The sequence below is a fragment of the Diabrotica virgifera genome, chromosome 8 (assembly GCF_917563875.1).
Source record: "Diabrotica virgifera virgifera chromosome 8, PGI_DIABVI_V3a".
NCBI lineage: Eukaryota > Metazoa > Arthropoda > Insecta > Coleoptera > Chrysomelidae > Diabrotica > Diabrotica virgifera.
The window spans coordinates 46,235,471-46,249,818 of NC_065450.1; the positions used below are offsets into that span (position 1 = coordinate 46,235,471).

Genomic DNA, 14,348 nt, shown 5'->3' on the forward strand with positions numbered 1-14,348 from the left:
ATAGATTTACGAACGATTACAGAACAGAAGCGAACAATACGATTGTACTACACAAAATACGGTCTTAATCGCAACGATGTTATTTTATTTAATAACAGTGAAGACTAAGACCATTGTTTAATAAAAAAGATTTTTTTAATAGTCTCTTAGTCTTTTTTAAACAATGCTAAGACAGTTTGAAATAATAATACAGGTGCCTGTTCTTTCCGATACCACGACAATGAACGTCGTGTACCATGAGTCATTTTTACTATCGTATATGTAGTTCAAATTACACAAATACCCATTATCTCTCAAATAATATATTACATACATTTTTATTGTTGAAATGTTTGTCTGATAAAAATCTGTCCTGGTTAGCCGGACTTCCGGGTTATCGGGGGCCGACTTATTGGGGTTCCACTGTATGAGAATAGAAAAATAAATTTAAAATATATTTAAAAGTGGAAAGATTATTATTGACAGTAACTCATATAAGCGCTTAAAATGCTCAGCTTTTCATTTATCCTTACAGAAAAAAAGGAAATACTTCAAATATGTATTATTTATTATTTTGGTGATAACGCTAGAACATAGTTCAACTTAAACAGAAATGAAGAAAACAACTTAAACTGATATTATGAAAAATGTACTGTACAGCATTTACCGTAATCAACTTATAGTCCAGGAACCGAAGCTTGTCACCTCGCAATTTTTAGAGAATGGATCGATTTGCTTGAAAATTTGAGAATACGTAGTGGATAGTCCAAGGATCAAAATCTATATGATGCCGAAAGGCGCTTTTACCATTGGGGTGGTTGCCACCCCATCTCGGGGGTGGAAATTTTTTATTATATTTTGACTACAAAAGTTGATAAAAATATTCATTCTAAGCAAAAAATGCTCTATACATTTTTTTGATAAAATTAATACTTTTCGATTTATTCGCTATCGAAAGTGTTAGTTTTATATCGAAAAAATCAATGTTTTTCGATATATACCCATTTACCATTCACTCAATTTTTGCTGTAGAAAAATTTTTTTGAAACTAAGTTCTTGGGAGCTAAATAACATATAGTATCATATTAAAACATTTTTTCGTATATCTGATGCTAATCTTTTTATTCTGACGGAAATGGCGTTTTTCACCAAACTACAAAAAGTCGTTATTCGCTTTTAACTCCAATTTTTTTTAAACTAATTATTCTAAGCCAGTCAAACTTCTAGAATATATTAAAAATATATAAATAAAGAAGAATGAACAAGGCCAATGACTAAAAGCACCCCTAACTTACATTATTATGCTTCCAATTGGATTTCTCCATTTTTTTTTCAAAAAAAATATATTGATTTTTTACCCGTAACCTTTTTAATTTATATCTTTGCAAGTTTGGTGAAAAGGAATTTTGTAGGTTTTTATAAGGTCTATAAGGCTGTTAATATTAAATCCTTTTAAAATCCTCAGTCGTAAAAAGTGGTGACTTTGAAAGGGTTGGTAAAGGTGATTTTTGCATGTTATTTCCAGATTTAATTGTCAATAGCTCACTCAATTTTTACCGTAAAAAAAATTTTTGCAAACCAGGTTCTTGAGAACGCAATAAGCTACAACTTCATATTTAAACATTTTTTCGTATCTCCGATGCTAATCTTTCTATTCTGAAGAAAAAAATTTTTTTGCCAAACTCCAAAAATTCGATAATTGCTTTTGACTTCATTTTTTTAAAAACGAATTATTCCAAGCCGGTTAAACTTCTAAAACCTATTAATAATACATAAATAAAGAAGGCAAAATAAGGTCAATGACTAATTTTAATTAGGGTGGTGATTAGGATTTGCTTCCAATCACTTTTTCGCTGAAAAAAATAGAGACTGACATTCTTTTCATTATTAACCACTTAATTTTTGAACTAAAGACTTGTTTTTATTTCCAGAGATAGATATTTTTAAATCCTTCAAATTATTTGAAACATTTTATCCTCGAAAAATGCATAGTTTTCCCTTCTTTTGACTTTGATACTACAATATTTAGCAGTTGACGAAGAAGAGCTAACATATAATAAAGTATAGCTCGATTACTATTGGTCTGAAAGAAAATTTTAAAAAACGGTTTTGTTGATTTTTCACAAGCTACATTTTTATTAAGCAAGGTTGTTTTGATAAAACGAAAAGTTTTTGGGTTATTTGCAGAAAACTGATTAAAAACATTGATTTTTTCGATATAAAACTAACACTTTCGATAGCGAATAAATCGGAAACTATTTATTTTATGAAAAAAATGTATAGAACGTTTTTTGCTTAGAATGGATGTTTTTACCAACTTTTGTGGTCAGAATATAATAAAAATTTCCACCCCCGACATGGGGTGGCAACCACCCCCATGGTAAAAGCGCCTTTCGGCATCATATAGATTTTGATCTTTGGACTATCCACTACTTATTCTCAAATTTTCAAGCAAATCGATCCATTCTGTAAAAATTGCGAGGTTTTGTCCTGTTTTAAGCTTCATTACTTGGACTACTTAGTCACACGAACAGAGACGTGCTGCCTGGCAGACTAGTAAAAAAGCTGAATTTTTATGATAAATTTGCAAGGAGTGAATTAAAATAAATATTTCGCCTTCCAAATCAGGCGACTGCTAAACAACCAATAGTACTAGGATTATATGAAGTGTCATATCGATGGGTGGAGTTTTTCGCAATAATCTTTAGAATATATGTTTTTGCTACAGTCTGTCAGACGGCACATCTCCGGTTAAGGGTTAAGTAACCAGAACTTTACCTGTCTTGTAGCAGAATAGTTGAAACTGACAGTCGCAAGATAACTGAAAATAAACATTCCAACTCCTATCACAGAATTCATTATTGCAAAATATCGTATAGCGTCAAAGAATTTGTCTTCTGCCATTTTTTTCTGATCAGCTGATAAATTTCTTTGCATTGATGTAGCATATTCAATAATATCACCCGTAAGACTACCGAAGATAAGTGTGTTTAAAGGTTGTAAGATTCCTGCTCCAGTTGAAGAGATAAGTCCTATTGTTATTAAGAATTTGTCGTATCCACTTGAATATCTAAACTAGAAAAAAAATAGTTTGTATTAATAATAATCGATTTTATTAATAATAATTTGTTAACAATTATCTTTAATGGGAAATAAGCCACAATTTTACCAAAAAATGGTTTTATTAACGTTTCGAAGTCCAAATAGAAATAATAAATTTCGTAGCTTCAGAACAACAATAATAATTTGATTTTGAAAAAGTATTTGACAAAGCAAGACATGAAAAATTAGTCCAAATTTTTGAAAAAGTATTTGACTGCACTCTTTGACTGACACTACTTTGAAAAAGTATTTGACAAAGCAAGACATGAAAAATTAGTCCAAATTCTAAAGACCAAAAACATAGACAAAAGTGACTTACGAATAATAACAAATCTTTGCTGGAATCAAAAAGCATAAATTGTAATAGATAACGAACCCAGTCCAGAAATTAAAATCAGGAGAGGTGTTAGGCAGGGATGTATTATATCTCCAATACTATTTAATGTTTATAGTGAAGCCATTTTGGAAGAAGCATTCCTCTGTCAAAGTGAAGGAATAATAATTAACGGAAGCTCTATTAACAACATAGGATATGCAGATGACACCGTGTTTATGGCAAGCTCTGCTGAACAACAACTAAAATTACTGCTAAACAAAACAACAACGTTTTTGTGAAAAATATGGACTAAAAATATAAAAGAGACCAAATACATGATAATAAAAAAGAAAACAAATATATAGACAAACATACATTTGGGAAATGTACCTAGTGTTGGATATTGTAAACATAGATTGAGTAGACCACTCTGTAAAACCTAACAACTGTTATCAGAGTAACACATTTCTTATTATTGTAAAAAGTACATTCGTCAAATAAGTATAGTCCAGAAAGCCACTGCGCATCAGGGGCGGATCCAGAGATTTCTTGAGGGGGGGCGTAACCTTGTCAATATGGGCCCAATACCGGGGGGTTTGGGGGGTATGGAATACCCTTTTTTGAGTTTTGAAAATTGACGTTTTAAAACACATTTTTTTACTCTGTTCACACTGCGTTTACAAAAAAATAACCTTGAAATTGACAAATAAACTCAGCTATTTTCAACTCTCTACTCTAGCAGATAGAAATGATTTAGGATGATACGTGTAGTGACTGGTAGTAGACACTGTAGTCCTGTGGTACATTTAGACTGGAAACTCATCCTACTTAAATACTTTAAGAGTGGCTTATAGTCATTCCATTTGAACTATTAAAAAATGTAACAAGCAAAAAACACTTTTTTTATGTTTCATTATTTAAAAATATTTTTCCGCAGTGCGCATCCGCTAGGAAAAAGAGTCTAATTCGGATTTTCTGCACAATCTTACTTAAAAAGGACTCCTTTTAACAAATTTGCATGTTGCCAGGACCAAAAGGTGGTCAAAAATTTTTTAAACGTTTTTTTTTTTGTTTTTTTCCTAAAATTATTTTTTTTGCATGGAAAAAAGTTTTTTTAAGTTTTTTGGATCATTTCAAACTGAAAAGGTCTTTAGTGACTTTTTTCTAAAATTGACAGTTTTTGACATATAAGCGATTAAAAATTGAAAAATTGCGAAATCGGCCATTTTTAACCCTCAAAAACTATGTGAAAATCTAAAAACTTGAATGTTGCCAAGGTAGGTAGATATTATCTAAACATCAATTGATGAAATACCGAAGAGTTTTTTGCAATACAATATTCAAAACTCCTTTGTTTTTTAATTGCTAATCAAGCGTGCGCGACACTATTTTCCACCGACAGTATGGTGCAAATGAAAGGAATAAATTCGTTATTTCGTAAACCGGCGACTTTAAGGAAAAATTCCGAAACAGGTCGATTTTTATTTTTAAGTTATGATATTGTGGCATATATGGTATACTAGTGACGTCATCCTTCTGGGCGTGATGACGTAATCGATGATTTTTTTAAATGAGAATAGGGGTCGTGTGGTAGCTCATTTGAAAGGTTCTTCAATTCTCTATTCAGTAATGTAATTATTTACATAATTATTTATACAGGGTGTCCTTCTACTTCTTTTTTTGTCAAATAATTTAATTTAATAAAAATTTTTTGGACACCCTGTATAAATAATTATGTAAGTGATTATATTACTGAATAGAGAATTGAAGAACCTTTCAAATGAGCTAGCGCACGACCCCTATTCTTATTTAAAAAAATCATCGATTACGCCATCACGTCCAGATGGATGACGTCACTAGTATACCATATATGCCACAATATGATAACTTAAAAATAAAAATAGACCTGTTTCGGGATTTTTCCTTAAAGTCGCCGGTTTACGAAATAACGAATTTATTCCTTTCATTTGCACCATACTGTCGGTGGAAAATAGTGTAGCGCACGCTTGATTAGCAATTAAAAAACAAAGGAGTTCTGAATATTGTATTGCAAAAACTCTTCGGGATTTCATCAATCGATGTTTAAAGAATATCTACCTACCTTGGAAACATTCAAATTTTCAGTTTTTCACATAGTTTTTGAGGGTTAAAAATGGCCGATTTCGCAATTTTTCAATTTTTAATCGCTTATATGTCAAAAACTATCAATTTTAGAGAAAAGTCACTAAAGACCTTTTCTGTTTGGAATGATCCGAAAAACCTAAAATAACTTTTTTTCCATGTAAAAAAAATAATTTTAGGAAAAAACAAAAAAAAAAACGTTTAAAAAATTTTTGACCACCTTTTGGTCCTGGCAACATGCAAATTTGTTAAAATGAGTCCTTTTTAAGTAAGATTGTGCAAAAAATCCGAATTAGAATATTTTCCCTAGCGGATGCGCAGTGGCTTTCTGGACTAGTATTAAATGTAAATTATCAAAAAATCTTTGTAGAAAGATGTGTTTTATTTTAGTAATTTATAGTTTGTGATATTCACCCTCAAATTAGGGCTAAAATATATTACAAAGTGGCGACGAGTTTTATGGACATTTGTTCTAGTATTACGAACAAGACTAGTGACTTTTTGTCGTAGTTAACGCATTTTTTATATTAAAAATGCCGGACGTGCCAAAAACGCCATCGTATGTTCCGTTTACCGGTACCATTCAAGAGTTCGTGCCCGGTAACTCAGATTGGACAGTGTATAAGAAACGATTAAGTAATTACCTTGCTGCAAATGATATTAGTGACGAAAATCGGAAACGCGCTATTCTCTTAAGTTTATTAAATGAAGAAGCGTATAAATTGTTGTTCAATATGTGTATTCCAGCCGAGCCAGAGATAAAAACGTTCAAAGAGTTGGTTGATTTGATGGATGAACATTTTAAACCGATTAAATCAGTGTTTAGTAACAGGGAAAAATTTTTTATAGCACGCAAAATGGCCAACGAAAGTGCCAAAGAATGGGCAGCACGTCTACGTAGTTTGGTAGTGTCGTGTAAGTTTGGTGGCGCCCGTGAAATCGAACAGGCGTTAGTGAATCAATTTATCATAGGCTATGATAGTGGCACAGTAAAAGATCATCTCTACGAGGAGAAATCCACGGTAAAGTTTTCCGAGGTGGTGGAAATAGCTTCAGCAAAATCTGTAAGTTTTTCAAATTTACAAGTTGTAAAAAAGGAACCAGAAATCCATTTCGCCGGCGGAAGCTCTTCCAAATTGAAACAGTCAGCGCATGTTCGCGCATCTACATCTCAGAAAAGCAACTTCGACGCAGGAGGGAGGAGCCAATCTTCAACAGCTGGAACTTCCACCAATACTAAATGTTTGGTATGCGGACGTAAAAACCACAATTCAGATAAGTGTGCCTATCGAAAATGTTATTGTCACATTTGCAATATAAAAGGGCATTTAGCACCAATGTGTTCAAATAAAAATAATAAATCTAATAAAACAGGAAATAAAAACAATTTTCTAGATGCTGAAGAATATTGTTTATATAGTTTACAATATAATACGAATCCTGTGTTAATAGATTTATTAATTGATAATGAGTTGTTTACATTTACGTTGGATACTGGCGCTAGCTATAGTGTTATTTCAGAAAGCTTTTATAATTTAAATTTTAGCAATAAAATTTTGCAGGCAACCTCCAAAATTTTTAATCTTTATAATGGGGACAAATTAAAACCTTTAGGTTTCGTTAATTGTGAGGTTAAATATAAAGAGAAAAATGCTATGTTAAATTTGTGTGTTATTAGTAAAGGAGGACCTCCATTGCTAGGTAGAGATTTCTATAATCTGTTCGATCTTACCATTTTTAACGTAAACGATTTAGCATTTCCATCAGATTTGAATGATATATTAAATAAATTTCAAAATTTATTTTCACCTGGTTTGGGTAAATTTACCAAAGGTGTAATTTCAATAAAATTAAAATCTGATTCTGTAAGTCCTAAATTTTTTAGAGCTCGTCCTTTACCATTCGTGATGAGGGAAAAGGTAGAAAATGAGCTAAACAGGTTACTACAACTAGGTGTAATTGAAGCTGTAGATTTTTCAAATTGGGGTACGCCTATTGTTCCTGTATTAAAAAATGGGTCTGTTCGAATTTGTGGTGATTTTAAAGTCACCGTAAATCCTTTAATATAAATTGATTCATATCCTTTACCTAAAATTGAAGACTTGTTTACAAAATTAAACGGGGGGTTACATTTTACAAAATTCTAATGCTTACCAGCAGATATGTTTAGATGAAAAATCGAAAGAGCTTCTAACGATTTCTACACATAAAGGTATATTTCGTTATACTAGAGCACCATTCGGGATTGCAAGTTTACCTTCTTTTCAAAAAATTTTAGAATCACTTTTACAGGGTCTTGATGGTTAGGTATGTTTTCTAGACGATATTCTCGTCACTGGTAAAAATAGGGAAGAGCATTTATCAAGGCTGGAGACAGTTCTTTTTAGGTTAGAAAATGCAGGTTTAAAATTATCTGTAGATAAGTGCGAATTTTTTAAAGAAAAAAGTTACATATTTAGGCTACGATATTGACAAAGATGGTTACATACCTCTGAATCTAAAATCGAGGCAATTGTCAAGGCGCCGACGCCTACTAATGTGAACAGTTTACAGTCATTTTTAGGGTTAATAAATTATTACGGCAAATTTGTTAAAAACCTATCTACCGTGCTAAATCCTCTTTATAATTTATTAAAACAAAAGGTATCATGGAATTGGTCAGTTGACTGCCAAAATGCATTTCTAAAAGTTAAAAAAAATTTAGTGTCAGCACCGGTTTTAGTACATTATAATCCTGAACTACCCCTAAAATTAATAACTGATGCTAGTGAGCAAGGGGTTGGAGCGTTAATCTCTCATGTAATGCAGGATGGTACGGAAAAAGTAATTGCATACGCCTCACGTACACTATTAGACAGGGAGAAAAAATTTTGTACATTAGAAAAAGAAGCATTAGCGGTTGTATTTGGGTTATGTAAATTTCATAACTATTTATATGGAAGAAAATTCACGTTAGTCACGGATAATAAACCATTGTCATATATTTTTCATCCAAATAAAAAAATACCGGAATATTCAGCTAATAGATTGCGAAGGTGGGCCATAATTCTATCTAGTTATCAATATGATGTACAAGTAGTAAAATGTGAAAATAATCCAGAGGATATGTTGTCACGTTTTCCGCAACGTATTGAAAATAATTCAGTTGAAAATGTTGAATTTAATTATGTTGAGTATTTTTCAGAAAATTGTAATTTTCCTATTAAATTGGAAGAAGTTAGGGAGGCAACCAAAAATGATAAGGTTTTATCTACGGTTCGCAAATTTATTGATGTGGGTTGGTCTATAAACAAAAAATTTGCAAAAGATATTAAATTTAAGTCATTTTATAAAATTAGAAATGAATTATCTATCGAGTCAGACTGTTTAATTTGGAATAATCGAATTATAATTCCGTCTAAATTACAACAAAACATTTTGCAAAGTTTACATTTATCACACATGGGCGTAGTTAAGATGAAAATCTTAGCGCGATCTTATATTTGGTGGCCTGGATTAGGAAAACAAATTGAAGAAATATGTAAAACTTGTGAAAACTGTTTAAAATTTAAGAATGTACCTGAAAAAACCGAAATTCAATCTTGGCATTGGCCGGAACGACCTTGGGAAAGACTTCACTTGGATTTTATGGGTCCATTTTTGAATAAAAACTTTTTAATAATATTAGATGCTCATAGTAAGTGGATAGAAGTATTTCCCATGAGTTCAATAACTTCTGCCATGACTATAGACGTTCTACTGTCATGTTTTGCACGTTTTGGGTTTCCGTGTCAAATGGTAATCGATAATGGTAGTTCTTTTTGTTCGCATGAGTTTAAAAATTTTTTAAAAAATAATAATATTGTTCATATTACTACTCCGCCATATCATCCTTCATCTAATGGCGCTGCATAAAATGCTGTGAGAACAGTAAAAAATGTTTTAAAAAATTTTTTAGGTGATAAAAAAAATGTACACCTTAATTTAGCATTAAATAATTTTCTCTTCGATTATCGCTCCACTCCTCATTGCACAACTAAAGTAAGTCCTGCAAAATTAATGTTAAATAGGAACTTAAGGACAAGATTTGACATTTTATTACCAGGTGATCGAAAAAATTTAAGAAATCATGTAACTACAATACAAAATAAACAAAAAATGTATTCTAGCGGTAAGAGATTTTTAGTGTTTCAGCCTGGTGAACACGTGACTGTGCGCGACTATTGTAAAAAAAATACGGTTGAGTGGATAAAAGCCTTAGTTTTAAGGAAAATCGGGAAAGTAACATATATTGTTAAAATTCCTGAACTAAATGATGTTAACTGGAAACGTTATTTGAACCAAATTAAAAAATTTCATATAGTGGAATCTTCACTACTGAGTGGTTCAAATGAAGTTTCTCCTATTGTAGATACTGATGTAAATATTGTAAATAAAGAGAATTTAAGTAAAGAAAGTACTGAACGGCCTAAAAGAGTGGTCAAACCCATAGATCGTTTAGCGTATGAGTAATTTATTTTTTATTATTTTGTAAATACTTATATTTGTTTTACTAGTAAAAAATAATTTTTTTAAGGGGGAGATGTTGGATATTGTATATATAGTTAGAGTAGACCACTCTGTAAAACCTAACAACTGTTATCAGAGTAACACATTTCTTATTATTGTAAAAAGTACATTCGCCAAATGAGTATTAAATGAGCCTTCTTTGTAGAAAGATGTGTTTTATTTTAGTAATTTATAGTTTGTAATATTCACCCTCAAATTAGGGCTAAAATATATTACACCTAGGAACCTGGATTTCAGACAATAATGATCAAACAACAGAAATAAGAGCCAGGATAGAAATAGCAAGAAATGCGTTTGTAAAAATGAAAACAAGTCTCTGCAACAAAGACCTCAGGTTACAACTGAGAGTAAGAGCTTTGAGATGATACGTGTTTTCGATATTGAAGTATGGACTTGAAAGCTGGACATTAAAGCAAGAACACAAAAATAAGCTACAGTCCTTTAAAATGTGGTGTTACAGGATAATGCTTAGAATAGCATGGACTTAGAAGAAAACTAACACGGACATATTGCGAGAAATGGACAAAAAATACAAAATAATAAACACAATAAAAATAAGAAAGTTACAATATCTGGGACACGTAATGAGGGGACAGTGATATGAACTGCTAAGACTGCAAATACAGGGAAAGATAAGAGGAGCAAGGAGTATAGGAAGAAGGAGAGTGTCCTGGTTGAAGAATTTAAGGGATTGGTTTAAATGCAGTTCTATAGAACTCTTCAGAGCAGCGGTAGATAGAGTAAAGATAGTAATGATGATTTCCAACTTCTGATTTGGAGACGACGCTTAAAGAAGAAGATTAATAATAATGACCTGTGTATTGTAAAACAATAAAATTATATCAATAAAAAGACATACCGATATCAGAAAGTCATAACTCAAGTAGACCAATAAAAATCTAAAGATATTCCAATAGGAAGAGGAGTACGGGAAGGATGTGAACTATCCCATCTACTTTTTAATATGTGGCCAGAAGAAATGTTTAAAGAGACACTCAAATCAATTGACGGAAGAGTAGTGAATAATCTCAGATATGCAGAGGATACAAGTACAAAGTACATGAACGCAAGCAGATTCAAGAAAACAAGACTAACGCAAATGATAATAGATTATTACAGATTTGAGGAAGTAGATACATTTAAATACTTGGGAACGATTATTAGTAGAGATAATGAAAGAATAGACCTGAAACAGAAACTACAATCAGGAAATAGAGCTTACCACAAAAATAAAAAAATAATAAAAGATAAAAAATTAAGCAGAAATACAAAGATGCAAATATATAAGACTACCATAAGGCCAGTGGTAATGTATGCCATAGAAACCAACACCGTAACGTTAAAAGAAGAAGAACAGCTGAAAGTATTTGAAAGAAAAATAATGCGCAACATTCTGGGACTAAAAGTAATAAATTAAAAGGAAAGAAGACCCTGGATGAAAGACCGTGGAAGACCGTGAAAGAAGCAAAAGCACGAAGAATAAGGTGGTATGGTCATATAAATAAAAAAAGTGAAGATGATCCCATTAAAGTTATTACCAACTGGATACCCCCTGAGACAAGAGCACGAGGCAGACCAAAAGCAAGATGGAAACAGCATAAGAGTTATGGGAATTCGAAACTGGAAAAAAAGACTGAGAACCGAAATGAGTGGAGAAAAGTAGTGACGGAAACGAAGACACACCAGAAGCTTTAAGGAGACAGATTAGAAGAAAAGTGGACTGATCCCCCATGTCTTAACGGATCATTAAAGTGAAAAACAGCTATAACTTCCACGGGAGTGTACAGCTTATATACATATACATGCAGAGGATAAGAACGACTGCAAATTTTGGTTGATTGCACTACGCAGTACTGCGAGAGTAGCGAGAGGTATGGAATGGCTCTGAATACAATAAAAAAGAGAAATCATGATTGTCAGTAAGAACAAGATTGAAGGCAAAACCGAACGAAAAAGAAGACCGAGGAGACGAGCACGTAATGGTTAAAAAATTTAAAGCAGTGAAGTGAAAAAACAAAAATATAACTCTTCACAACCGCTGCAGACAGAATAAAATGGGCTCTCATGATCGTTTTCAGGGGTTCCCAAACTTTTTTTACCACGCCCCCTTTTGTTGAAATGAAAGCTTCTCGCCCCCCCCCCTTTACAATAAATTGTATACGCCTAAATAGGAACAAAACAAAAACAAATAAGTATTAGCTTGAAAACAAAACATTTATTTATTCTGCCATAAGATACAACAATATCAGTCTCCATAAAATACAAAAATTATTAATAAAAGAAAAATAGATTAGGTTGCTTAGTGAGATGGATGTGCTTACATTTTATTTACTAGTAAGCCTATTCGTGGCTGAGTTTTAGTAAGTGCACAGCACAAGTCACTAGCAACATCAAGTTTATTCCGATACTTTGTTTTAATTGCCACAAGTGTTGAAAATCACACAAATAGTTACTTGAAAAAGGCAAATATAAATGAAGAGCTTCCTGTGATACACTAAGATACACTTTGAAATATTTTAACCAAAATGAAGGTTTGTCCATAAAAAAGTATTTGGCAGAGGAATCATGCAATAAATCATTTGGATTTATTTGCAAAGCATCTTCTTAAAGTGATTCAGGCAGGGAGTCTATGTTGACATGGAATGGATCAGTTGACATTCTGTAAATGAAATTGTCACAAGTGTTTGGGAAGTATTTCTGGAACTCTTCAATTAGGCTCTCCAAATGGTTTGATATTTGGATTTTCAAACTTGATCCTTCATAAATGTCCTTGAAGCGTGTTTCTTCTGAGATTAGCTCTACTTTAGAGAAATTTGAATAATTTCAGGGGTTAGCTGATATTTTACGCCTCCAAAAATTAAATAACTAAGCCTCCATCACATAAGTTACTAAATATATAACCTCCATTACTACTATATTTGAGTCTCCACCCTGCAGTTTTAGGATAAGGCTGTTCAACAAGTCAAAGATATCTGACAAATAAGCCAATATTACTTGGGTACAATGTTTTTTAAAGGTCATGTTTAGCTCATTTTGCTTTTGATGTTCCAAGGTGATTACTTCATCTCAAAGGTCAAATAATCTTGCCAACATGTTTCCTTTTGAGAGCCATCGTACTTCTATATGAAGTAGCAGTATTTTGTGATCACTTTCTAAAACTTCACAAAGAGTTTTAAACAGTCAAGTATTCAATGCACTGTTTTTTTTTAATGTACTTCACTACTTTAATACACAACTTTAAGACAGCCATAAGTTCATTTGGAAGGGTTTTTGCTGCCAAGGCTTGTCGATGTATAAAACAATGTATCCCAATCACATCAGCATTTTTCTCTAGCCTGAGCGAAAACCAAGCATTGAAGGTGAGCCATCTGTACATAAACTGATCAGTTTTTGCCAAGAGAGTTCATGTTTGTCAAAAAACTCTCACACTGCTTTCATAACATTAATAGCTTTTATCGTGATCTCCAGTCTTCAACTCTTTAGAAAAGAGTAGCTCATCTTTTATTCTTTCGTTTTGACTATAACGAACATAAACAATTAACTGATAACATTGTGGTTTGGTGGTATTCTCGTCTAGCTGAATAGCAAAAAATGGCGATTATTTTACTGCATTAACTACCTGGTTTTGTATGTCTTCGGTCATATCATCAATTCGGCGTTTCACAGTGTTGTCAAAAAGAACTATTTGAGATAACTTTTGCTTATTCTGCGTTACCAGACACTAGACACAGTTTAGCAAGCGGTTAATTTTGAATTTTAGAAAAATAACTAAATTTATTTGAATGTTCAACTTGTCTCGCGCCCCCTCCTGGTATGTTCTCCTGTCCCCAAGGGGGGGCGCGCCCCCCAGTTTGGGAGCTCCTGAAAGCATAAGGCACATAAAGAAGAAGAAAAGAAAAAGATAGAAGGTAGAAGAAAAAGATAGAAGGTAGTCAGGTAAAAAATAAGAAATTTTGCCCCTACGCTCTTAAAAAGTATTAAAGTATTATACATTTTTGTAATCAGTATTTCAAAAGCTTCTAAATGAGCTGTCACAGGATTATTTTGCATAAAAAAAAACTAGTTTTGACTTTCACCAGAAGAGGAATCTCGTAAAGTTCGAAACATTGATGCTATAATATACTATGATTATTTTCGAGCGTTTTGCTTATGTACTAAAAATAAATAAGATACAGGGGGGTAACACTTATTCCAACGCACGGTATCCACCTATGCTATTTTATCTAGGTTATAGTCATTAATCAGGGCCTGGATAGGTCAGGCGGTAGCACGTCTGACTTCC

General features: G+C 32.4%; 2 protein-coding genes across 2 annotated transcripts in view; both read right to left on the minus strand.

The window, feature by feature from the left end:
• The window catches only part of LOC126890148 (ATP-dependent translocase ABCB1-like), a 124,605-nt gene extending 120,402 nt beyond the window's left edge, over positions 1 to 4,203 (minus strand). Inside the window, exons 1-2 of the mRNA XM_050658998.1 lie at positions 4,132 to 4,203; positions 2,758 to 3,054 (exon numbers count right to left, since the gene is read on the minus strand). Of these exons, the coding sequence (XP_050514955.1) occupies positions 2,758 to 3,054; positions 4,132 to 4,203 (369 nt within the window). The remainder of the gene's footprint in view (positions 1 to 2,757; positions 3,055 to 4,131) is intronic.
• Positions 1 to 14,348, minus strand: part of LOC126889941 (ATP-dependent translocase ABCB1-like) — a 341,038-nt gene that overhangs the window by 307,759 nt on the left and 18,931 nt on the right. The window lies entirely within an intron of this gene.